The 25000-nt window shown below is 42.8% G+C and overlaps 1 protein-coding gene and 1 non-coding gene across 3 annotated transcripts; both read left to right on the top strand.

Annotated features, from left to right (window-relative positions):
- Positions 1-5951: 5951 nt before the first annotated feature.
- On the top strand, positions 5952-6105 carry LOC120522545. The gene has a single exon (XR_005632414.1). It is a non-coding gene; the product is annotated as a 5.8S ribosomal RNA (ribosomal RNA).
- Positions 6106-11543: 5438 nt separating this feature from the next.
- LOC120522544 lies at positions 11544-22837 on the top strand. Of its 2 annotated transcripts, XM_039743437.1 has the most exons (32): positions 11544-12233; positions 12315-12433; positions 12522-12684; positions 13424-13545; positions 14003-14210; positions 14294-14415; positions 14486-14687; positions 14762-14883; positions 15075-15285; positions 15459-15580; positions 15711-15912; positions 15993-16114; positions 16431-16620; positions 17038-17159; positions 17232-17439; positions 17545-17666; positions 18145-18343; positions 18412-18533; positions 18696-18900; positions 19414-19532; positions 19602-19782; positions 20495-20613; positions 20686-20785; positions 20867-20989; positions 21063-21232; positions 21309-21406; positions 21484-21611; positions 21862-22042; positions 22145-22283; positions 22362-22434; positions 22542-22672; positions 22754-22837. In XM_039743437.1, the coding sequence occupies exons 1-32, from the start codon at positions 11606-11608 to the stop codon at positions 22772-22774; spliced, it is 5094 nt and encodes a 1697-aa protein (XP_039599371.1). In that variant the 5' UTR covers positions 11544-11605; the 3' UTR covers positions 22775-22837. The 2 variants fall into 2 exon arrangements, with proteins under 2 accessions (XP_039599371.1, XP_039599372.1); XM_039743438.1 differs by lacking the exons at positions 14486-14687; positions 14762-14883 and having other exon boundaries at positions 11545-12233.
- The last annotated feature ends 2163 nt before the right edge of the window (positions 22838-25000 follow it).

The following is a 25000-nucleotide window of genomic DNA, read 5'->3' as shown; positions in this document are numbered from 1 at the left end:
TATACCAATTTCTATTGCATAGCAATAGTGTAAACACATTTTCATTGGTTAACAATAGTACTTTTGTCAGCTATCAGATAGATAGATAGATAGATAGATAGATAGATAGATAGATAGATAGATAGATAGATAGATAGATAGATAGATAGATGCTTTATTAATCCCAAGGGGAAATTCACATAATCCAGCAGCAGTATACTGATACAAAAAAAAACAATATTAAATTAAATATTAATAAAAATGAAAAATCAAGAAGAACATATCAAGAAGAACGTGTACCAATGTTTGCTGATTAGAAGCCAATATCCCCAGAACATGTTAATTTTCAAAGGAAGCAGGCATTTCTGTATCATAATATTGCATGTTGATGAGATTCCAATCAAAGCAGTCTGGTCTTCAAAGCAAGTGACTCTATTGCAAGACAGGTAAATATCTATGTCCTGTAGACAGCCATCACAATAACCTGTAACAGAATTATTCAGGAAATTTGCCTTTTCACTCATCACCTCTGTCTCAACAAAGCTTTTACATTTGTTTTTGCCTAAGAGACAAAGAAAACCACCCATTGTACAAAAATTGTTCCTGTTTGACAACTCTCCGGGTTATTATTTCTCTGTGGCCGTTTTTTGTAGTCCATTCCCTATTCATGCCCAATTATAGAGCCATGTGTGCTGCAGCCACGCTTCCCTTCCAGGCAAACAATCCTCCATAATAAAGGATATGTAATACTCCTGTACATCAATTCATTTTGAAGAAAGCATTCACTTAGTAGCATTGGAAGATTCATGCTGTGAAATGTTTCAATAGTATTTGTCCAACATTCCAGCTTACGTTTTTATGCAATTAAGAAAACCTACAAGATACACACTTATAATATGAGGCATGAGCCGTGAACGACAGTGTGTCAGATATTGTGTCATTCCCATGAGTCTTGTGAGTCTCAGCAAAGAAGCAAAGTCAAAGTTACATCACTGAATAAAGCTCTCAGGACATCTACCTGTCTGTGATGGAGCACATTTCTTGACAAGTCAAAGTAGTTGCACAGCTCTGCCTCAGGCCAGCACTACTCTTATTGACAGTTAAGGGCAAATGCTTCTACTTGATGCCCTGGTACATTTGTGTATTTGCTAGAAGCACAGAATTTCTTTGTTTTAACTTCTTTTGATCCATAAGCATAACAAAAGTACTTTGCTACAGTTATCAGAAGAGGTGGCATCAACTTAAATGTAGAAAACTGTCATTTGATTCTTTTACAAAATTGTTGGATTCCATAGAGATATAGACTACACTTCAGGTATAATGTTTTTGAATTGATAGATAGATAGATAGATAGATAGATAGATAGATAGATAGATAGATAGATAGATAGATAGATAGATAGATAGATAGATAGATAGATAGATAGATAGATAGTGTGACAGATTTGGGTTGCTATCGCTCCCTTGAACCCTTGATCAAGACGCCAGATACCAGATAAAAGTCCAAAAGTATACCATATTTATTCTGCACAGTGCACAAAGCACCCTGTCCTCCACAATACTCATTAAACACTACAATAATTCTCAATAAACAATTCCTCCACTACCAGACGCATTGCCACACTTCCACCCAGCTTGGCTCGCCATCTAGGAGCTCCCACAATCCTATTTTACTCCCTGACCCGGAAGCATTCCAATCCCCGGTCCATGTGATCCCCTATAACTTCCGGGTCAGATCAAAAGTCCTTTTCTTCGCCCCGGAAGCACGTCATTCGCCTTGTCCATGTGATTTGGACCTACTTCTGGGGCGTAAGGCAAATAAACGTTGTTCCTCCCTGCAGTGTCTCCTAGCGGCTCCCATGGTATCCAACAGGGCTGTGCATAAAGACTCCAATGTCCATGATGCCCTGCTGGTCTTCGGGGCACCTCCATACTGCAGGGAGGGCTCCACCTGGCGGAGTGGGAGTATTGGCCGGGATGAACGGCCGGCCATACACCACAATAGATAGATAGATAGATAGATAGATAGATAGATAGATAGATAGATAGATAGATAGATAGAACTTTATTGGTCCCCCGGGGGAAATTTGGCTTTTGATAGAAGCTCTTTAACTAAATAAATACATGTACAGGTAAATAAGTAAGTAAACAATGAATTAATTAACATGCAAACTTTGGTCTGAAAACACATACCCAAATCACTATAAAACAAGAAAATTAAAAAGAAAGAAACCTTCTGACTTGGTAGTCATGGTCACAGTACGACATTATGCAGACATGTTGCTGTTAGTATAAAGGAGCTCCAGCAGTATTTCTTGACAGACTTCTGCTGAATAATTCATTGATTGAAAGTCCTCAGTGCATCACATGGAGGATGTGCAGCATTATTCATAATGGTATTAAGTTTTGTTTTAGTTCTCTCCTTTTGCTTCTACCTCCAGGGGATCCAGAGTGTGTCCAATAGCTTATTCTTCTGATTAGTTTTTTTATTCAGTCGGCCTGTCTTGAAGTGATGTTACCAGCCTAGCACACCAGAACAGAAAAAATCGCACTGGCCATCAGAAGAGTTGTAGAATATATGAAGGATGTCTCTTCCCACATTAAATGAACGCAGTCTGCTGAGGAAAAGAGCCTGTTCTGCTCTTTCTTATATAGTTCCTCTGAGTTATGAGACCAGTACAACCTGTCATTAATGTGGACCCCCAAGCATTTGTAGAAGTGGACCACCTCTACATCCACTCCTTGAATAGTAACTGGACGTAGAGGCTCTTTTGTGCTGCAAATATCAATAACCAGCTCCTTGATTTTGCTAATGTTAAGATGTAGATGATTCTCTTTGCACCAAGAAACAAATTTCTCCACCTGACTCCTCTCCTCTGTCCCCCTAAGGGTGGAATTATCTGAGAGTTTGTGAAAGTGACATGGCCTGGTGTTACATTTATAGTTGGAGGCATACAGAGTGAAGAGAAAAGAAGATAGAACTGTTCCCTGTGCTGCTCCAGTGTTGCTCACATCTGTATCAGATATTTGATATCATAAGAAAAAACACTGTGTACGTATATGTGCATATAAAACTGGACTATTGTAATACAACTAGTATATGTCACTAAATATAAAATAACAGATTCAAAGAAGTAATAATTACAAATTTAGAAAATGATAATCTGAGGTAAGTCTGACTTACTTTCCCTAGGTGTTAGTAGGCTTTTTTCACTTTAAACCTTGGTGCAGAACAGCAAAAACATCTTTTTGTTCACTATAGAAACTAAAATTGACAAAATACGTAGTTAACAGAGTATCTCTGTAAAAGATTTTTGTATGATTTAAATGTAATAACTGTGGAAGTAACCAACGAGGAATACAAGAATAGTTCAATCAATCAGTCTTTATTCAGTCACAGATGAGTAAGTGGATTCCACGTTGCAAGGCACAAGAGCAAAGTTCCTCTGTGTCACTCGACTTTTAATAATATTCCTCCCTCCCCCTTCCCCTTACTCATCAATAAGCACAATATGTTTATCTAAGCATTTCATCTTCCATTGCGTGCATTGGCTAACCGTTTCTATTTTGTGTACATTGCAAAAGGGGCCCTAAAAAAGGAAAAGTCCTCTTTCCTGTGTCTAATGGACACATTCTAAATAAAGTTGTTGTCCTTGGTCAGCTTACTGCAACCTGTCTTATGACAGACACCTGTATGAATAACCTGCCATTATAGCAAAAACAGCTTTTAACCCTTAGTAGCTTGCAAGCAGTTACATTTTATTTCACATAACCAACAAATATGACACCATTAGGTATATAAAAGCATATATGACCCTGTCACAAGACATTCAGCAGAAATTTCTTGGGAGTTACAAATGAATTTGCATGCTCCTCTTTGCAATGTGTATATTGATTATGCTAGACTCCACATCAGCACAAGTGAAGCCTACTGTATGTCAAATATGTCTGGTTGACCTTCTCAGGCTTATGAAGCCACAGCTGAATTGTTCACCTTAGCTTTTCTTTGTCTCTTTTATTTTTTCCTTCTCTCTCTACATGCAGCGATGCACTCATCCCACATGTCTGTTGGGTTATAAAGGTGCTGGTCTGTCAGCTGTTATCTCAGTGGTACTGGACATGGTTTCTCTGGGATCAATTAAATTTCTGTTTGGAAAGGTGGTCTGGCAGCTGATCTGAAACTGAAAATCATAATTTGATTATCACAGGACATTTTCCTTGACTCTGTTAACAATGTTCTCTTAAATTATACAGCACATTTCTATATATATATATATAGTGACAACCATTGATCCTGGGCAGTTCATTTTTCCTCCCGTATAGTACCTGCAGCTGCACACTCATACACTCTTCACTGCAAGCTTGCAGGCTTATCGTGCAATGTGCTTCTTGCACAAGGTTTAGAACACTTAAAAGACCGAGCCCCAGCCGGTCTCGCTCACTTGTCTTCTCTTCCTCAGACTGTGTCTGCTCCAGTTGCTGCTTCTGAGCCACTGAACCCACTTGATGAAGAAGACTTTTTAACCAGGAGAAGGGAGCTGGACCGTGATGTTTGCCAGTTGCAACCTGTGTGCTTGCCTGCTAAAGATAATCCCCTTTTGAATAAATTCTTGTGTCTGTACCTGCCAGTTCAGCAATAAAGATTTTGTACCTAGGAAACCTGGTTCCTTTTTCAAGCCTTCAGTGCAACTCTGTGATCCAAGCTTGACAATATTACGGCCATGGTCTTACCTGGCCAGGACGCCTCTATAATGGAGGGAATGAGAGGGGGGCATGCTCAATGTTTTTAAGACTGAATCTCAATCTGATTATTTAGGTGGTTACCTACCAGATAACGCTTGTGGTTGGTTGGCGAGTCGGCAAATATCTGCCATGTCCTCTCAGTTGCGAGAAGCAGATTGTAGATATGTGGCACAATATCTGCCAAATAATACAAACAGTACATGACATGTGTTTCACCCTTATTGGGGATCGACAGGTATACATACTTTTACGTCCTCTTAGGGGGATCGAACCTTGGTGGAGTGATTTGTCTAGTTAATTCTGATAATGAATGAGACTCCCTTCTGTTAACTAGTTATGTGACCCCTGAGTGGTCTGCATCCAACTTCTTAGAGGGACAAGTGTGAGCAATAACAGGTCTGTGATGCCCTCAGATGTTCGGGGTTGCAATGTTGCTACACATGGATACATGGATCAACGTGTCTACCCGGCATCAAGAGGCATGGGTAACCTGTTGAACCCCATTTATGATGGGGACCAGGGCTTGCAATTGTTTCCCACGAACAAGTAATTCCCAATAAGTGCAGGACATAAGCTCACACTGATTAAGTCCCTGCTCTTTGTACACACCGCCTGTCGCTACTATCAATAGATGGTTTAGTGAGGTTCTTGGATTAGCCTTGCCGTGGTCACTCATGGCTTCTGTTGGTGTGCAGAGAAGACGATCAAACTTGACTATCCAGAGGAAGTAAACATTGTAGCAAGGTCTCCGTAGGTGAACCTGTGGAAGGATCATTACTGATTGCCTCCCATTGGAGGTCTCATGAACATTGAGGCCACAAGGCCATGACTCTCCCTCCCCAAAACTACCTTGGGCCTGCCTCCCCCTCTGTGGGGTGCTGGGGGAGGGCATCTGCCGAAAGTGCCCTCCTTATCAAATTTCTGCTCCCGAAAGGAGAGGTCTGGGCAGGCGTTACCCACCTGGGCACCCCCCTGAACTTCTTGTTTCAAGCGAGACAGAACAGTCACCAACTGCCTTCCCCTGTCAGCTAGTGGGGTTACCCAGGCACCTACCTGTCTGCTTCAGCAACACGGCTCAATGACCTAGCCAAGGCAGGGGAAGCCCAACTCTGGGAACCCGGGCCCCCTTCACCGATCACCGCATTGTTTTTTCCTTCTCGTTGGGCCTTTGACATTGACCAGGTCCATCCTGTGGACCAGTGACTTGATAGCAAGAGACATGAGAGAGACTACTCTTGGCGGTGGATCACTCGGCTCCTGAGTCGATGAAGGATGCAGGTAGCTGCGAGAAATTATGTGAATTACAGGACATGTTGATCACTGACACTTTGAATGCACCTTGCGGCCCTGGGTCCTTCATGGGGCCACACCTGTCTGATGGTCACCTTTCTGTTCAGTCACCGTTGGCATGGCTGGGGAGTTTGCAGGGACCCAGGCCCCTTTTTTCCCACTAATAGCAGATCTGTAGTGAGTGGCTTCCTTGGGTAGAGAAGGAGCTGGTTGGCAGTGAGCAAAAGGGCATCAGACCAGTAACCCACCACCTCTGCATGTTCGCAGAGAGTGGGCTTAGTGCCCACCCCTGTAGATGAGACACAGTGTGGTTCTGAAACAGGTCTGCCTGGACATCGGCTCTCCACTGTCAGTTGTGACCCCGTCCATCCGGGTCCATGTCTAGAGGTGGCCCAGCTTCCCCCAGTCCGACTCAGACCTAAGCTCAGACATGACGGCCCTCTAAATTTAAGCATATTACTAAGCAGAGCAAAAGAAACACATCAGGATTCCATCAGTAATGGCGAGTGAAGAGGGAAGAGCCCAGTGCCGAATCCCCACCTGCTCTGCCTTCCCAACATCAAGCAGGGGCTCAAGTCCTTCTGTTCAAGGTTCCACCCACGGACAGTGTGAGGTCAATAGCAGCCCTCGTTGCAATGGGGTCAGATCTCCTCGAAATCAGGTTGTTTGGAAATGCAGCCCAAAGTGGGTGGTAAACTCCATCCAAGGCTAAATACCAGCACGAGCCCGATAGCCAACAATTACCATGAGGGAAAGTTGAAAATAATTTTGAAGAGAGAGTACAAGAAGGTGTGAACCCGGCAAAAGGTAAATAGGTAAGGGCCACGCAGTCTGCCTAGAGCATTGAATCAGGCAAGCCACCTGGGTCAGATCCCTCCTCCCATTCCGCCCCTGTCCCCGTGGGGGTGGATGGGCTGGGTGGGGTGTTTGACTTCAGCCTGGTTGGGCTTGGACCCCAACGGGCACAGTTGCTCTGTAGCGCTGTGCCAAGACTGGCTCTGGGACAATAAGGAAAGGCCAGGGGGAGAAGGTGGTTACCGCACCCCCTGCCACGAGCTTGCCACTTACCGGGGCTGAGGGTTCGACCTGCCTGCCACACTCTGCCCGGTTTGCACCCCCCACCCTGGACAACTTGCATGGGGCCCCTCCATTGCCCATAATGCAGCTGTCCCTCAGGAACAGACTGTACGCAGTGCGTCATTCACTGGGTCGCATCGCCCATGTGGGATGCACCCACGTCCTTGGCGCCAGTGGTTGGTGGAGAAGTTGGCTCCCCACCAAACCCATCTTGAAACATGGACCAAGGAGTCTAACACATGCGCGAGTCAGAGGGTGAAGGCAGCCAAGCTGGTTGCCCAGACAGCCTGCCAAGGATATGGGTATGGGCTTAAAGACTAATTGAACCATTTATTGGCTGATTCATCTAAAGTTTCCTCAGGATAGCTCTCCCTCGCTGACACAGTTTTATCTGGTAAGTTGAATGATAATAGACTTTGGGGCTGAAACCTATTCTTAAACTTTAAATGGGTAAGAAGCCCAGCTCGCTGGCGTGGAGCCTTGGCGTGGAATGCCAAGTGCCTAGTGGGCCACTTTTGGTAAGCACAACTGGTGGTGCAGGATGAAACGAATGCCTGTTTAAGGTGCCTGATGCTGACACTCATCAGATCCCAGAAAAGGTGTTGGTTGATACGAACAGCAAGACGTGTGTAACAACTCACCTGCCGAATCAACCAGCCCTGAAAATGGTTGGCGATGAAGCATCAGGCCCATTCCTGGCCATTGCAGGCACTGGATGTTGCAAGGGCTAAACTGCGACGAGTAGGAGGGCTGCCACGGTGCATGCCTTAGCCTAGAACAAGGGCCCCGGTGGAGCCGCCGCAGGTGCAGATATTGGTGGTAGTAGCAGTTATTCAAATGAGAGCTTTGAAGGCTGAAGTGTAATAGAGGTCCATGTGAACAGCAGTTGTTATTAAGGGATGGGCATGTGCCTTTCTGAATCACGGGGCAATGGCCTTCTTCACCCACAGGCCAATCAAAAGTCAGTTGGGTTCAGATCCCTGAATCTGGAGTGGTAGAGATGGACACCCTCTCCCTGGTGGCATCCAGTGCAGTGACACAAGTGATCTCGGAGAAGCTGGCAGGAGCCCCGGGGAGAGTTCTCTTTTCTTGATGAAGGGCAGGGCCGTCCTGTAATGGGTTCATCACAAGACGGGGGCCAATGCCTTGGAAAGCATTGCGGTTCTGGTAGCATCTGGAGAGCTTTGGCCAGGACTTGAAAATCCAGGGGAGAGGGTATAAATCTCGTGCTGGGGCAATCCCATATACACAGCAGGTGTCCAAGGTGAAGAGCCTATGGCATGTTAGAAACATATAGGTAAGGGAAGTCGGCAAGCTGGATCCATAACTTCAGGATAAGGATTGGCTTTAAGGACTGGGTCGATCAGGCTGGGGTACGAAGTGGGGCTGGGTGCAAGCTGCTGTCCCCCAGCAATGACTCTGGATGCGCCTTATTGACACCATATTGCAGCATACAACTGCATGAAATAATACTCTTCAGGTATATGGCACAACATACACATAAACACAGAGCATGACAGGCAAAGAACTATACTGTACTATAAATAGTTAAATATATAATAAATAATGGACATGTGAATAGATGGTAGTCATTTGAAAAAGACGGCAATAAATAAGTAAATAAACAGTAGCAACAACTAATAATAAAAAACAACAGTAGCAACAAATGTACAGCATATAAACAAGCTATTAGGGGCAGACCTGAGGGCAGTGGGGGCAGCACAGAGTTCAGAGTCCTGATAGAATTAAAAGCCTTTACTGTTACTTGCTTAAATGTTTGATTGTTTTTTTCGATGCATCTGAAGGGAGTAGCTGCTCTGTAATTTCGTTAGACATGATACAATAACAATAAAGTGTTACATATATAAAACACTAAATAAAAGAATATAAAGAATACTAATTAATAGTTGCTAATTGCTAGGAAACGTGCTATTTCAAAACAAGAATATTACTGATCATGCAGGCACAACATTTGAATTGCCAATGATATGAATATTACACAAAGAATACTAATACTAATTCATTTGACTTCATCGTTTCTCGGTGCTAGGATTCCCTGTGTACTCATTTTTTCTGTTAATAACCCTTTGTGATGAAATTCTTCAATTAGATTTGGACATAATATGACTTCTTTAATTGGGAACTTAAAGTGAGGAAAACGTTAACATTTATAAGAGCCGAGGAGCATGAACTGTGTCTGTCAAAAGCATTCACACAAATGAGAGGTGAGAGGGCCTTGTATGTGGTTCAATATGATTGAGAGGAGGGTGTGACTTGAAAAAATCTCATGGCCAAAGTCTCACAGGACTTGAAAAAATCTCTAAAAAGTCTCATTTCGTTGCAGGATTTTTTTTATATAATAGAGAGATATATTTCATATATTTACCAGGATTACTTCAGAGTTGAATGAATTCCCCACCACCATGACAAAGGACCCTTCAGGAACACATACTACATCTGTTGATACAAGTGAGAATATTTTATGGACTACAATTCCCACACCTGATGTTCTTATTATAGCTGTAATAAAATATTTGACCAAGCTAGTCTCCTTTCAGTTGAAACTGGGCCTTACCTGTTTGGTGAATTCTGGCTTACAAACTTCAGTGATTGATCAGACATATACAGCTTATCTGTGATTGGGGACATTTAATGATCTTAGATTTCAGTTTTAACTCTAATTTCAAATATATGTTGCTGTATTTTCCATTAGCAAGCTAGCACATAAATTGACATTTTCAGCTCTGTAGGCAAAAGCAATACAGAAATAATAACTTGCCCTCTTTCCCTTCTCTCTCCCATTACCTCCACCATCTTTGCTCCCTATGTGAGACTAAGAGGAAACAAGACAGAGCCCAAAGAGACAGGACATACCATAAACATGAAAACTCAACCCAGCAATGGTGAAGTAAGGAGTAAACTGAGATATCAACAGTTAAGAGTACAATATTAAGGATATTATGAAGAGATATAAGTAATATAAAAGATATTAAACTTAATAGATACAAGATATCTGTATAATATCTCCTGGTGAACTTATGACCGTGTACTTGTTAAGATGACTTTAATTCTATGGCATGCCTCACCGTCCTAAAAATTTACACTGTTTTCAGGCTTGCAACAGTAAACTTCCATCCATCCATCCAATCACCTATAGTCTCAGCTATATCCTAACTACAGGGTCACGGGGGTCTGCTGGAACCAATCCCAGCCAACACAGGGCGCATGGCAGGAAACAAACCCCGGGCAGGGCGCCAGCCCACCGCAGGGCACACACACACACACCCAGCACACACTAGGGACAGTTTCGAATCGCCAATGCACCTAACCTGCATGTCTTTGGACTGTGGGAGGAAACCAGAGCACGGGGAGAACATGCAAACTCCACACAGGGAGGACCTGGGAAGTGAACCCTAGTCTCCTAACTGCGAGGCAGTAGTGCTACCCACTGTGCCACTGTGCCGCCCCCAGAGTAAACTTTCATCTACATTTTCAATCCAATCTAATAATCAAATTTCAATTCATGAGGTACCAAACCCTATGCCAGAAGTGTCAGCTGAAATGCAGTAACCAAAAATAAATGGGAACAAATCCATTACAAGGTCCTCTCTGACACAGGCAGAAATATGTAGGGCCAATAAACCAAAAAGATACACACACCTTTGAGAAGGTGAGTGGAGTAACAGGAGCAGAACCTCATGCAAACTCCACATGGACACAGGGGGCTGAGATTGTTGATGCAGTAATATGAACCAATACAAACCTAATGTTGTCTTATTTTAATTTCTCATTTTGTCTTTTATTTTTCTTTTCTTCTTTATGTAAAGCACTTTGAGCTACTTTTTGTATGAAAATGTGCTATATAAATAAATGTTGTTGTTGTTGTTGTTGAACCGCTGTGTCGCCCTTCTACCTTTGTCACAACTAGCTGTTTGATTTAATATTGAAACCTGAGTTCAACTTCATGGAAGAAACATTATGAATTTTCCCATTTGAGGATCAGAAGTCACATTTGTAATGAAGGACTGAAGAGTACCATACTACCCTAATTTAATAAAAAGCAGATCCAGGAAAATGGATGAAATGGATGTTTGAATTAGCCTTCTTTCTTTAAATTGTATACAAATGAAGCACAAAGTCATCGGCTCCATTTCAAATACTAAAAAGGCAGAAGAATGTAATTGAAATCTCCACCCTTGTTAATTGAATCAGATACTTGTTAAACAGGATCTTAAATATGATTAATAGTTTTGATCTACCTATTAGGAGAAAAAACATAATGGCACCTTTGATTTGGCAGGGAAATGAACTGCATGGACGCTTTTAAATGAAGTACCTAAAAAGTTCCCTAATTGGGTATCATTAAGGACAATCTTATGTCAGGTGTCACTTGTGTCTCATTATAAATAGATAGGCTGGTGCGTTTGTGGTTGAAACTTTTAGTTATCTCTTCTTCCAGGTGGTTTGGTTTTCTTTGAGTGGGTTTGTGGTTGGCTTCTTTTGTGAGATTAGAGTCCATGATGTTACTGAAAGGGCAGGCAGTGCTGCCTTTGTTTTTATTAGTATGGCTCTCTGGGATTAATTTTTTAACTGGAGATGAAGGTTCCTTAGAGGCCATGATAGATCATTCTAGCCCAACTGTGGAAAAATTCAGCAATAAGAGAGATTCTTTGATTTCTCCTGTGTTGCCTTCTGATGAAGTAGTTACAATTCTTGGTTTTGAAAGTGATGATAAAGATGGTTCAGGTGATCTATTGTATCAGGATTTTGATGTACTAGATGTGGATGAGATAAATGTCCCAATGAAACAGAATGAATTGAATATTAGTATGGCAAGTCCTGATATGATGGTGGTGAAAGCCATTAATTACAACAAAAAGGCTTTAGTAGAATTGAGTGATTTTGTTGTGAATACTGATGTACCCCATGGAGCTGATTTAGAGGACTCTGAACTACTGCAGGATAGAGAGGACCATGACAGTGAGCACAGTGGTGCTTGGAGTCCTGCACTGGTGGCTTTAGTGAAGGGTATACCTTCTGAGCAGGTTTGTCACGAAGTTGCTGTTTTCCCATATGAGAGCAGTTGTAGTTGGATGTCCATGTCTGCCCAGTTTTTTGGATCTCCTGCAGATCTGAAAGTGAGATGTAAGTATGGTGTATACAGTAAGTCTATGCTGTCTGATGTTGTAATGTTGAGTAAATTAATTTTTATTTTCCCCCTTCTAGTGAATTCTTCCCTTGTGCAAGTAATCAGAATTGCTCACCAATGCAAGTACAAAATGGAAAAGAGAACTGGATTCTTCATCTTTACAGCATACAATGATGGTTGCAATGTGCAGAAAATAGTAAGAATTATTAGTTCATCTGTAACTTGCTGCCCCTTCCAGGAGTTTTACTGTAACGTGTGTTTTTTTTTTTTTCCTCCCCCTGCAGAGAGGCTGCCATGTCCTGACTCTTCTCTGGCAAAATGAGAAGGTGTCCCTTGCGTGTCCAGCAGGAGATGTTTCTGTTGGCCTTCCACCGGCTGTGCTTTGCAATGACACCAGCATGACTGTTGGGCTCCCTTCAGTGTCTCCTGATGACCTAAAAGTGAAAGGTGAATCTCTAACCAACCCCTTGCTTCCGGTTGTCTGAATGGGTTTGTGACCCATCTACTGGTGTTGGGTGTAGTTCTGGGTGGTCTTCTCTTTTGGTAATTTTGCAGTCAACAAGATGGTTCTTTGTGCATTTGTCACGGTCAGTAATGTCAACTTTAAAACTCTGTGCACTTGAGTACTGATTTGAGTTCATGTGGTAGTCCCTGAAATGTTCTACACAATCTCCAAACGGACTCTGCTGACTTAAGTTCTAAGCAACCCTTGCATAATTAAGCCAAGAGGATGCTAAAAAGCATTGACCTGTTCCTAGACCTTGGGCAGTAGCTGCTATGGCCTACATATGACTGAATGCCTTATTTACAAAAACTTTGAAACTTGGTCGTGTGAACACTAAGATGCCATGAGCAAGCACAACCCTCCCAATTCCAATTCTGGAATAGGATAGTTAATGTCAAGACACCACAGTGACTAGCAGATTAACCTATCTTGTTTCTAGAGGGAGAGGTCTACGTCCAACTTTTACAGCCAAGGCTTCCGTATCGAAGTCTGCAAGAATTTGGCTATCTGGCTTACACTTTGCACCTTTTAAAGCCAGTGAAGAGTTGTCCAAACCATAGGCAGTTCTGCAACTGCCATCCTGTAGATAATGGCATTTCCATCTGTTTTAAACCAATGATTCAGCATCTGTAATATTTCAGAGATTAAAATGGAGCTCAACTGAACCATCCTTTCCAACAGACCACCTCCACTGGGTCCCTGCACACCGCATTGCTAAGAGATGCAAATATGAATTTCTGAAAGATGCTTTTGGAAGAATTTTCTTTACTGCTTCATACAAAGGCTGCTATATAAAGAGGGAGGTGAGTCTGGGGAAGGTATGGGGCATTTGTCATCTGGAAATGCGAGCTTTAAAGGTACACATTTACTAGGGATGAATCTACCCTTTTTGGATCATTGCAAAACTTTGGATTGTGTGGTCAAGATGTGTGTAGATTTTCTTAAATATGGGGAATCCATTGAGGCATTTCCATGAGCATGAAATCTTGGAAATGTTAAGAGTTGTGCATGCAATGCTACTCAGTGTTGCAAACACCTACATGTGAAACTACAATTTGCCAGAATAAAGTAATTTGGATGCAATTTATAATCTGAAATGGAGATTCAGCTGTTCTAGACAGCAGACATATCCAACCCCTACAATTTATGTAGGCCTATAGGCCAAGTCCTCTCCACATTGTCTTAACTAAGCATGACATTGTAGCTGGGACTTTGCAATGACAGTTGCCTTGATGGGTTTAATCCAAGTTCCTTTAACAGGGGAGCTACTATATCCTGACCATGAGATACACAAGTCCTAACCACAAGGAGAATGTATTGGCCATGAGGTGCCCAATACACTATGGGGAACATGTGACTACTCCCCATTCCACTGTGCCTCCAGTGTCTCGTCCAAAGGTATCTTGCCATGCTTCCACTATGGATGTGCTACTGCCTGGTGCTGTGCCAGACCAGGTCAAAGTGAAGGGTGAGTAGAAATGGGTGTTTCTACACATGGTACTGTGGTGTGATGCTTTACATCTAGTAAAGAACTTTTGGGATTTCTGTTAGACAAAAAGCATCAGGAGGTGGCAGTGCAACCATTGGCTGAGAGATGTCACTACCTCTTGCGAAGGAGAGGCCATGATCTGATGTTTACTGCAAGCTATAAATCATGCCATGTCCATATGGAGGTAAATTTATAAAGCCCACATCTGAATATAGAGTTGAAGGCCAAACTGTCAATTTTTTTTTCCCCTTCAGGATAATCATTATATCCTAGTAGTGGTGTATAAACCAAGAAATCTGCAGCCAGTAGTGGTCCCCATGAAATGCCCCAGGTCTCATTGGGGTACTACAGCTGCAACTGTAACCACATCACCCAGGATGCCTAGTCCTCTTTGCAAAGACTCTAGCATGAGTGTTCTGCTACCCCCAGGCTCCTTAGATCGGGTCAAAGTTCTAGGTAAGATGGCATTAAATCAACAAGCTGAAATGACCATTAACATATCTGAAGAGCCTGTATGTCTGCTTGAACAGATGACTTCCATCATGAAGTTCTAGTCCACACTGCTCCCAAAACCTGTGGCTACCACTTACTGAAGAAACCAAATGGGATCCTCTTTGAAACCCCTTATCAGGCTTGCCATGTCAAGATTGTGGTAAGACTTGAGCTTTTTGTGAATTCATATTGAAGGTTGCAGATCCTTCATATCTGGCTACGTTGTGGGTAAACCTGTTTAGAAGTTGCCTAAATTGGAAAGAAGCACTACATGGTAAGACCAAATGTCTATGTAAAGGTAACTAACCAGTGGGTTAATTGTGCTAAATAGTGGCACCTTTGATTCCCTAGAATCATTATTACACACTGACAGTTGTCTACAAGCCCACTGTTGGTCCCCAAGTTGTGATCACCATGAAGTGTCTTGTGAGATGGCACCCACCATTGCCTCTGTCTACACCTATGAAACCCTCGACACCGAAGCCTGTGCACATAGTTTGTGGAGCATCCAGCATGTCTCTTGAGCTACCTGGTGGCTTGCTGGGTCAGGTTAAAGTACTAGGTGAGTAAATCAGATTACAGCTTCTGTGTTAGTCTGCATTTAGCAACAATACCTTCAAGAAATTTTCCACAAACCCTTGCAAACTGCATCTCTTTCCTATTTTGGGAATTTAAGATGGTGCCCTTAACATAAGGTCTGGTTTTGTTGCCTTTGTTTTTGGTTTTTTTTGTTAGATAAATCTCATCACCCAGTTGTGGTCCTGAATGCTCCCAAGAAATGCCAGTACCACTTGGTGAAGAGGGGAAAGACAATTGTCTTCACGGCAGGCTATACGAGTTGTCATGTGTATACTGAGGTAAGCAGAGTTGGATGGGAGAGGTGCACCATCCCAGATGCTAGAAACTGCTGACATTTAATAGGCTTTTCCTGCAGTCTCTTCCACAAATTTTTTTTTTTTTTTTGTTTTCCCCTCCCCATCTTTGTAGCATTCCAGATATGTTGTTGTTGTCCTGTATACATCAGAGAATGGTGTGCAAGAGCAGGTAACCATGAAATGCCCTATTCATGCTGTGCCCACATCCTCCCCTGCCACAAGCAGCCCACCATTGTTGTACAGTACAACCTGTAAAGTCTCTAGCATGACCCTGACCCTACCTGGTGGATCCTTTAACCAAGTAAACATAATGGGTAAGATGGTTGGTTGGTGCACTGGAAAACTGGTAATGAGAATCTTTGTTATGGTGTCAGACAAGATGGTTGCCTTGCAGATAAATCAAATAGGATGGTGGCAGTTGTGGAGCTTCCCAGACACTGTGGATATTCTTTGCTGAAAGCAGGCGGGCATCTACTCTTTACTGTTGAATATAAAGCCTGTGATGTCAGAATGCAGGTAAGCTATGGGCACAGTAGGTCTTGCACAATGTCAAATTCAATCTTGATGCCAATAAGTCATGTAGTAGGGTCTAGTATGAACTGGCAGGGGTGGGATGATTTTGTAAATGGAAGCTTGGCTAGCTTAACTGACAGTGCAAACTGGGGCTGAAGTGCAAGTGCTGGGGGAAAGGGTTGTCTTGGCAAGGGCCAGGTTACAATTTGGCATCTGCAGTGACAGCTCTACTTGTCCACAACTTTAATGTGGCTTCTGTAAAGCTAGGTTTCAGTGCTGCTGGCTTACTTTCTCCAAACTGATTTTTGTTTAAATCTAGGATCACCATTACACTTTGACCGTCATCTACCTGAGTGCCGCAGGAGATCGGATAGTGCAGATGAAATGCCCTGTACAGCAGGCTTCTACAGCCCTCCCTACAACTGCTGTCCACCCACATTATAGTTGCATGGCTTCTGGCATGACTGTAGTGTTGCCTTATGGATCACTGGATCAGGTCAAAATTGTTGGTGAGTTTTGAAGGAAATTGGATGATCCATATGTCCAACAGTAAGTTGAAGGCGGAGAACAAAGTTTGCATCAATTTGTGTAAATACTCAAGCTCTAGAAGAACCAACATTAGTGTCTGCAGCAGGTTGTAGCAATGGGGTGGTTAAACTTTAGTCTGACTGGGTATTTTTAGGTGTTTGCTATCCTGTGAAGGTGGAATAAATCCTAATTCTTGAATCATTCGAAGTTACTTGCTGCATGTAATGCTCCTTGTTGGAGACCAGACTAAAATGGTTTAATGGCAGGTTAAAATTAGAAATTTCCACTTTAGGAGCAGGTTAGATGAAAGTATGTCAAAGTCTAGATCCTGAATGATCTCCAAATGGCTTAAACGTCAGGGGTGATATCTACACTGATGTGTGGCTCTCTGATTCTAGGGAACCTGGGTCAAGAAATTGTAGCATCAAAAGCTCCCAAGCATTGTGGCTATAAGCTAGTGAAGGGGAAAGGAACCATAACTTTCTCTGCCTCCTATACAGCATGTGACATCCAAGTGGAGGTGAGTAAAGCTTGGAGTATTTGAAAGGGCTCTAGAAGAACTGTCTAATCAATGAGATTCTTGATGTGTTAGAATCACCACTATATCCTGCACATGAGCTACAAACCAGCTATTGGGAATCCAATGACTGTGACCCTGAGCTGTCCACTTGGTGGGGATCCATTCAAAACCACCACTCCTGCAACCAGTACAAGGAAGCCCTCCTTCCCAATAGAGTGCAAGACTTCAAGCATGGCTGTGGCCTTGCCAGCTGTGTCTCCAAATGATGTCCAAGTTGTAGGTGAGGTAGACTTGCAAGGTGGGGAATCCCTTTGACCCACAAGAAGTCTAATTGTGTGTGTGTGTGTGTGGGGTTTTTTTTTTTTCCCCCCTCCCCACCCTCTAGACCAAAGTGGACATCCTGTGCATGTGATCTCTGCTCCCAAAACCTGTGGTTATACTTTGGAAATGAAGGGAAAGATGTTGGTCTTGACTGCCCTTTATAAAGCCTGCCATGTTTCAATTCAGGCAAGTGTTACTGCTATTCCACACTGCTTTGAATCAACATTTGTGTAGTACCTTGTGCTTCCATGGTCACTCTCCCTTGCACATGTCACATTGGCTTGATCCATGAGTTTCTCCAGTTCACACTTCCCCAAGGGAGTTGGGGATATAAAGGACTACGGTTGCAACTGGAGTAATACTACACCTCTTGGATGTAGTGGGGTAAATTGATTTGGTGCGGCTTGTTGGAGTGGAATGCATATTTAGCGTGGCACTTCAGTTAATTCAGATTTTATATGTCCACTAACCATAGCCACCACCCCTCCCCTTTAGTCAAAGGTTATTGCATGCAAGTACTCCTCATAAGACCACTTGTAACCCTGCCAAGATCTGCACTACTGGCTTCAGTTCAGAGCATATCGGAGTACTTGCACCATGATTTTTCTTTTGTTTCTATCCTGTCTAGTGGAATTTTAAATGTACTTCTAAATGTTTCTTTTAGCATGCTCATTATGTACTTGAGGTGTTGTACAAATCTGGAAGGGACAAAAGACAGTCTGTGACAATGAAATGCCCAGTCCCAAGGATACCACCTCCTACTATATCTACTTCCACCCATTACCCACCTCTAGTATCCTGTAAACCCTCAAGCATGAGTGTAGTGCTACCTGTGGAGTTCCCAGAGCAAGTACTCATCCTTGGTGAGTATGGTGAAAGAGGAGTAGGCTGGAGCCATCACATCCTAAAAACCTCTGGCTTTTTTTGGTAGGCTTACACGGTGATGAGAAGGTGTTAAGTTTTGAACCCAAAGAATGTGGCTATACAGTAGTAAAATCCATGGGGAAGATCACCTTGACTGCTCTATATACATCCTGTGGTGTTCACAAAGAGGTAGGCTTTTATTGGAGTTGTGCAGCTCTTTTTAAAGCAAAATTGAAGCTGGTTCTGGGTTTGTGGGGTGGTGCTTTTGTATTGGTTTCACTTCAGTGTGCAGGGGTTTATTGCATAATCTGAGAATGTAGTACCAGGTGTGATTGGATTTCTCTTGTCTAGGAAAACTTTTTTGTGCTGAATCTTCGCTTCTACCCAATTGTTGGCCACCCAGTAGCTGTGCAGATGAAATGCCCAGCTATCCATGTGCATCCAACACCTCCTAGAACTTCACCTACAGTGTCTGCTGATCCCAGGGTTGTGTGTCAACCTACCAGTATGACTGTAGAGCTGCCAAAGGGGAAACTGGAGGACATCAAGCTGATAGGTGAGTAAGCATTTGGAACAACACAATTGTGTGTATTCTAAATGGCCCACTTGACTACACTCTGAAGCCAACCCAACTTGCTCATACACCCCAACAATCTATTGTCCCTTGCAAACCGGGGTAGGGGTGAATTGGAAAAAAATGTAACTTGCACTTGGTAGAAACAGTATTGGCAGGCCACCAAAATTTGACATTGACTGGTCAAATTATATAAAATGGACTAATTCTCTACCTGTGAGGCGGACCAATTTCTTGGAGTGACTAAAGACTTCAAGAAAATGTTGACTATTAAGACTAAGCTATACAAATTTGCGACCTGATAATCTGAACTATACTCTAGAATTGGTGGTACTTTTGCTTGCTGATCTGGGCAAAAGAGATGAAAATGACCAAAGGCTATTTTCTTGGGTCCATTTTTAGTGATTTGTTGGTAGTCTCCTAGTAGCATGCATGTTTAGTGGGTGGGTCAAGGGGTACAATTGTTTTCTGAAGGGTCCTTGGCTTTTCTTCCAGATAAAATGGGAAGGATGGTGGCTGTTCAGCAGGTTCCCAAGAAATGTGGTTACCACCTGGCAGAAGCCAAAAAGATCTCCTTTTTGATACCCTATAAAGCCTGTGATGTGAAGATTATGGTGAGTCAAGAACTGGCATTAAACCTGCATGCAGTTGTAGTGGACTAATGCCATTTTACTTCATTCTAGGACCACCACTATACCCTGGCAGTGGCTTACACACCAACTAGTGGAGGGCAAAGGAAGGTTATTGTCAAATGCCCAGTTATTGGAAAGCCACCATCCCCTCTTGAAGCAGGAGTGTCCTGTGATGAAGACTGCATGAGTATTGACCTTCCTACTGGGCCTTTGGATCAAGTGAAAGTAGTGGGTAGGTTCTGTGGGTGGGTTTGTCTGGGAGTGGATCTTGGTGTGCAGTGGACATCTAAATCTCCTCTTTATTGATGGGTTGAATAAAGCATATTTGGTGTACTTATTTGTGCACTCCAACACAGTAAGAATGCACTCTTAAAAGGTAAAGCATTTGGCTTGTTTCACTTTGCATTTAAGCAGGTCTCTTTTTTTAATCTTGATTTTATAACTTTTTTAAACAAAACAAATTTAGTCCTTTTGGGCTTGTTTGAACCTGGCATTACTTGACCAAAAAGCTTCAGCCAACTTCAATCAGCAGAGGTTTGCCTTTAATGTAAATCTGGTTTTATGCCCAGATCATGAAGACCTTGGTTTATGGCCTGTGTGTGGTAGTGCACTTGTTAGTCTATTAAATGGCTTGCTTGGAATTTTGGTTCAAGAGGTAAACTAACACTGAAGAGTTAGCTTTGTAAAAGGCAGATTCACAATCAAAGAAGCTAGTGACATTCTGGCTTAGGTTACCTTGTAGACTGTGCACAATTCTACTTAACGTCTGAACTTTTCCAGAGGATGTGGTTTACCTGTGACTGTTCACTGTGAAACCTTATGTAGACTAGGCTTGTCTGGACTGGTGCCCCTAACCTTCAAATGGAATTAATGTGCTATATTTTAAAATGCAAAATGTCCCTATTGTGGCAATAACCTTTCGATGCCAATACTGTCATTAATAGATGAATATCACAATGCTGTAACTGTCAAGCAGTCTGTCCATTGTGGATACAATCTGTCTTCTGGTGTGGGGAAGCTCCATTTCTCAGCCTTTTACAAGGCTTGTCATGTGAAGATCCAAGTAAGCTGACGGTTTACAACTAGCTCTAGGACTTCTGCTGGTCTACATACTGATGTGTTGCTTTTCTTGTAGAATGGCCACCATGTTCTGACAGTCCTCTATACCACCTCTGTGGGAACACATGGAGAGGTGCAGCTGAAGTGTCCTGTTCATGACCTCGTCTTCCATCAGGGTATTGCTTTTATTTTGCAGTTCCTAAATGGCCATTTATGACCATTGGAATGGTTACAATATCCTTTTTTCCATTTTATAGGATGTGACTTGCCCAGGAAAAAGCAAGTCCAGTGTGGTCCATCTGGCATATACCCAAATGTTTGTCGTTCCAAAGGTTGCTGTGTGGATCCCAAAACCTCCCACTGTTTCTATCCTATGGACAGTAAGTTGCCAGTTGCAAATGACTTGTATCAGAAGTACTACTGTTACATTTGGCTCATTTGCTTTGCCAACAGCATGCACCAGTGATGGGCACTTTGTGTTTGCTGTCTATCGAACCTCCTCCAAACCAGATGTGGACCCTGGCAGCCTGTATGTTTCAGATCATTCGTGTGCACCTGTCATCTGCACCCCAGACTTTGCTGTCTTCAAGATTCCTCTGACTGGGTGTGGTACTCACAGATTTGTAAGTAGTGGCTTTATGGATTGACTCGCCAAATCTGGGAGCTTCCCATGTGCTCAGTGGAATAAAATGTTTGTAGGTGATTGGGGAGACTTCCATCTACCTGGCAGATGTGTTTGGGAAAAGGTACAAGAATCATCAAATATATGGCCAAATCCTGAGACATACTCCTTACCAGTAAGCCATTTCACAGCCTACTTCTCCCATCCTTTTGGCCTGTGACTTTTGGGCTTGAATTAACCTTCTCATTATAGCTCCCAAATTGAATGCCGCTATTCAAAAGGGACACATGCCAGCGCTGGCTACATGGTGGTAAATAGTCCAGCCCTACCAGATGTTGTCTCTTCTGGAGAATTGGGAATTGTTCTGAGAATTGCTAAAGGTATGTAGGGGTGTGTGGGTTTTTTTTTAAATATACATTTGTTTGTTGGTGCAATAGCTAAAGAATGTATTGCCTAGCTAATTTACAGATTGTATGATTCTGGTACTATCTGGATTAGGAGTTTAGACTGCCTGGCAGAAACAAATATTGGTGAGAAGTGGTAGTTACATTGCAAACCAATAGATGCAAAGACTGGTGTTACAGGTGGGGCTTGGAATTAGGCCAATGAGACAGTTTAATTCCATTTCAGATGATGGCTACGCCACCTTCTTTCCGGACACCCAAGTTCCCCTCAGATATTTGTTAGGAAGCAAGATCTACCTGGAAGTGAAAATAGTAAATCCACCTACTCCAGAGGTGGTGCTGTTGGTGCACTACTGCATTGCATATCCCAGGTCTTCAGAGAATGTCTGGGTTCTGATGTACAATGGGTAAGTGGGGTGCTTTCCTCTGCTTCTAATGCTATTGGCATGAATATCTACATTAAGCAGATTTGCAAGTTGTATTCAGACCTGCAACTGTCTTGCTGACAGCTGCCCAAATGCCTTGGATTATGGCACTGGCCTTCATCTGAAGGATCACAACTGGCAGCCTGTGCCAAAGCATACCAGACGCTTTGATGTAACCACGTTCCAGTTTATGGATGCCAAAGAGAATCTTCTAGATGAGGAGGTGAGCAAAGAGGGGTGGGTTGGGGGGACCTCTTCAGTGTGTGGTGGCTGCTCCTGTAACCTAGTTGTCTCTTTGCAGATTTACTTCATGTGCTCAACAGAGATTTGTTCACACAAAGAATCGTGTGTTGAAGGTTGCTTTGATGGAAGACGTAGGTATCCATTGTCTGGTGTCTGGCCACAAATGCTGCAGCTGTGTAACTGGATCTCTCTCTCTCTCTCTCTCTCTCTCTCTCTCTCTCTCTCTCTCTCTCTCTAGAAATGGCAGTTCCTCAGTCAGAATGGGGAAGGCTTTGTGCTGGTAAACCCTGTCCTAGGCAGCTTCGTGTGGAAAGAGCCATAGCAGACCATGGAAGCCTCCTCCAGAGAGATGTGCCTTCCACCCTAGAGGCGAGTGCAAGTTTTTCAAGGGTCATTTCCAGTTTGCAATCTGTCAGCAGATGGAGTAATGCTTTTTTATTTCCTTTTCAGAACGGAAACTTTCTGAACTAAGCTGTTATGAAATGGATTGTAGTAAATAACCAAGATTTTTAATAAATGTATACCTGAAACTGATCTGGTGAGTTCTTTGGCCTTCTTGTGCTGCCACTATAGGATTATAGTAACCTACAGCCCACACCAAAATAGGGTGCTGTCATTGAGTTACCTTGTATTTGTGCACACTATTGGTTCAATTGCCAAGTATTCTGTGGGCACACAGCTGAATGACAATCTACATTAGAATAGTAGTGGAGCTGGACCCTTGTCAGTAACTTGGCAACACAGATGAAAGGCTAAATGTCTTGGATTGTTAACAGACCTTTACTGTTTCGCATCCATTTTTCTGTTGAGTTCCCTTCACCCTAAACCTAACAGTGGCAGCAAGTGAAGACTCTTTTGGCTCCTTCTGTTATGAATTTTAAGACCATACAGGAAACTCTTGAAATTCAATGCTTGCATTCAATAGCTTTGAGGGCAGAGCTTGATTTGATTCCAGCTTGTCAATACCCCGGCAACCAAATGGCAATAGGTAACATCTCTATGCTCCTAGTCTCTGTCATGGTGTTCAAAGAAAAAATAATCCAGAGGGATTTGGGGATATTCCCACAATTGAGTGGGGGACCCTAATTCTTCTAGCCATTGGATTAAAACCCTATGAAGTGTTCAGAAAGTTCATGGTAAATCATGTAATAGTCAGTAGGGTGGCACCTACAAACAAATGCAAGGGGAAAAACTGTCAAGTCCGTTTTCAAGACCAAGAAGTAATCAACCTAACCCATTCCTTGAGCAACAGCTCTTGTTCACTGGTTATTGGATGTTTCACCATACAGTGACCCTGACAGCTGTTGGAGTCGGACATGCCAAGTTTTCATGATGCTAGAAATTATTGATTCTGCACCATCTTTTCAGGGTACTGCCCTTCTGAAGGGAAGGAGCATCTTGGATATTCATTGATGAAGAATGTGGTGGATTACATGGAAGAGTTGATTTCAAAACCAAGTGTTTGGTGGGTGGAATCGCAACACTTCCAGCATAACCTAAATGATGGCTGACTGACTCATGTCAGATGTGGGTATTTAGGTGACATGGTACTGCATTTTATTAAACCAGTGTGGAGATGGTAGTGGTCAACAAAAACTTTATTCTTTCTCTCCACCCTGTGGGAGATCCACTTGCCTAAAACTCAATACAGAAATCTTTGGGATGTTCATGGTCTATTTGTCAAATTTGACAATTGTTCAATTTTCAGTTAAGTATGTTTAGCATAAAATGCCTGTGGTTCAAACGGAAGGCTGTCATTGCTATTGTTTCTACATGCGGAGTAAAGCACTCCATGTTTACAGTGGGCAGAAGTTTGATTCTTCACACTTGTCAAGGACCACATGGGATTGTAGGTATAGATAATATGGTGTCACTCTTTGGAGGTGGTGAAGAAATGGTCTTTTGCAATGCAGTAACTTTGATCAAGAAAACTGCTTGAAATTTCTGTGAAAGAAAGCTAAAGCCTATGGCACAGTACAACCAAACTGGTTACTTTTAGTCCAGTGAAGCTGCAATTTGTTGCACTAGCTACATGCTAAAAAGTATTGGTATAAAGTGGAAGGACACAGACCTCTGCCTTCTATGTACTGTTCATGATTCTGTAAATGTTACTAACCAGGAAATGTGGATCTTCAAGCCTTGTGCTGTGGTAGTCCAGAGAAGGGGTGGTGTGGATCAGGCATTGGCATCCTACCTTATTCACAAGCCTCTGGAAAAGTTACAAGAAAATCCTTGGCTTTTTTTTCTCAGTGACAATGAAGCACTTGTCCTATACAGAAGAAATGCTGATACAGCCCTTGGTCACACAGACTTCATGTGAAAGGTGGTGGAATGCATTCTGAAGAACCACCAGTTTTGTGGAACAGCACCCTAACGTTTCATCAGTTATTTCATTAACCACTGCCTGTGAACCGCAAGAATCTTTGTCTCTCAAAGCATGAGAAGCAGGGCAATAAAGTGCACAAAGAAACCAGTATCTGACAGAAGAGGATAAACACTGCCAGAGCCCTACAAAATGACCTTTAGCAGGCCACTGGTCAATGTCTGACCTGTCAAACAGACTTCACGAGGGTGGCCTGAAGGCCTGACGTGTTCTAGTGGGTCCTATGCTCACTGTGGAGCTCGATTGGAATTTGCCACAGAATACCAGAGTTTGCAGGTCCACTGCTGCCGTCGTGTGCTTGTCACAGATGACAG

The sequence above is a fragment of the Polypterus senegalus genome, unplaced genomic scaffold (genome assembly GCF_016835505.1).
Source record: "Polypterus senegalus isolate Bchr_013 unplaced genomic scaffold, ASM1683550v1 scaffold_2315, whole genome shotgun sequence".
In the NCBI taxonomy this organism is placed as follows: Eukaryota; Metazoa; Chordata; class Cladistia; order Polypteriformes; family Polypteridae; genus Polypterus; species Polypterus senegalus.
The sequence above is the reverse complement of the archived record's forward strand: the minus strand, read 5'-3'. Positions and strand labels throughout refer to the sequence as shown.

Bases quoted from the DNA above. Each gene is read 5' to 3' on its own strand.
- LOC120522544 (XM_039743437.1), top strand. From the start codon at position 11,606: ATGATGTTACTGAAAGGGCAGGCAGTGCTGCCTTTGTTTTTATTAGTA. The intron at 13,546-14,002 runs GTGAGTCTGGGG...TTCCTTTAACAG, and splicing joins GCTGCTATATAAAGAGGGAG to GGGAGCTACTATATCCTGAC. The intron at 19,533-19,601 runs GTGAGTCAAGAA...ACTTCATTCTAG, and splicing joins CCTGTGATGTGAAGATTATG to GACCACCACTATACCCTGGC.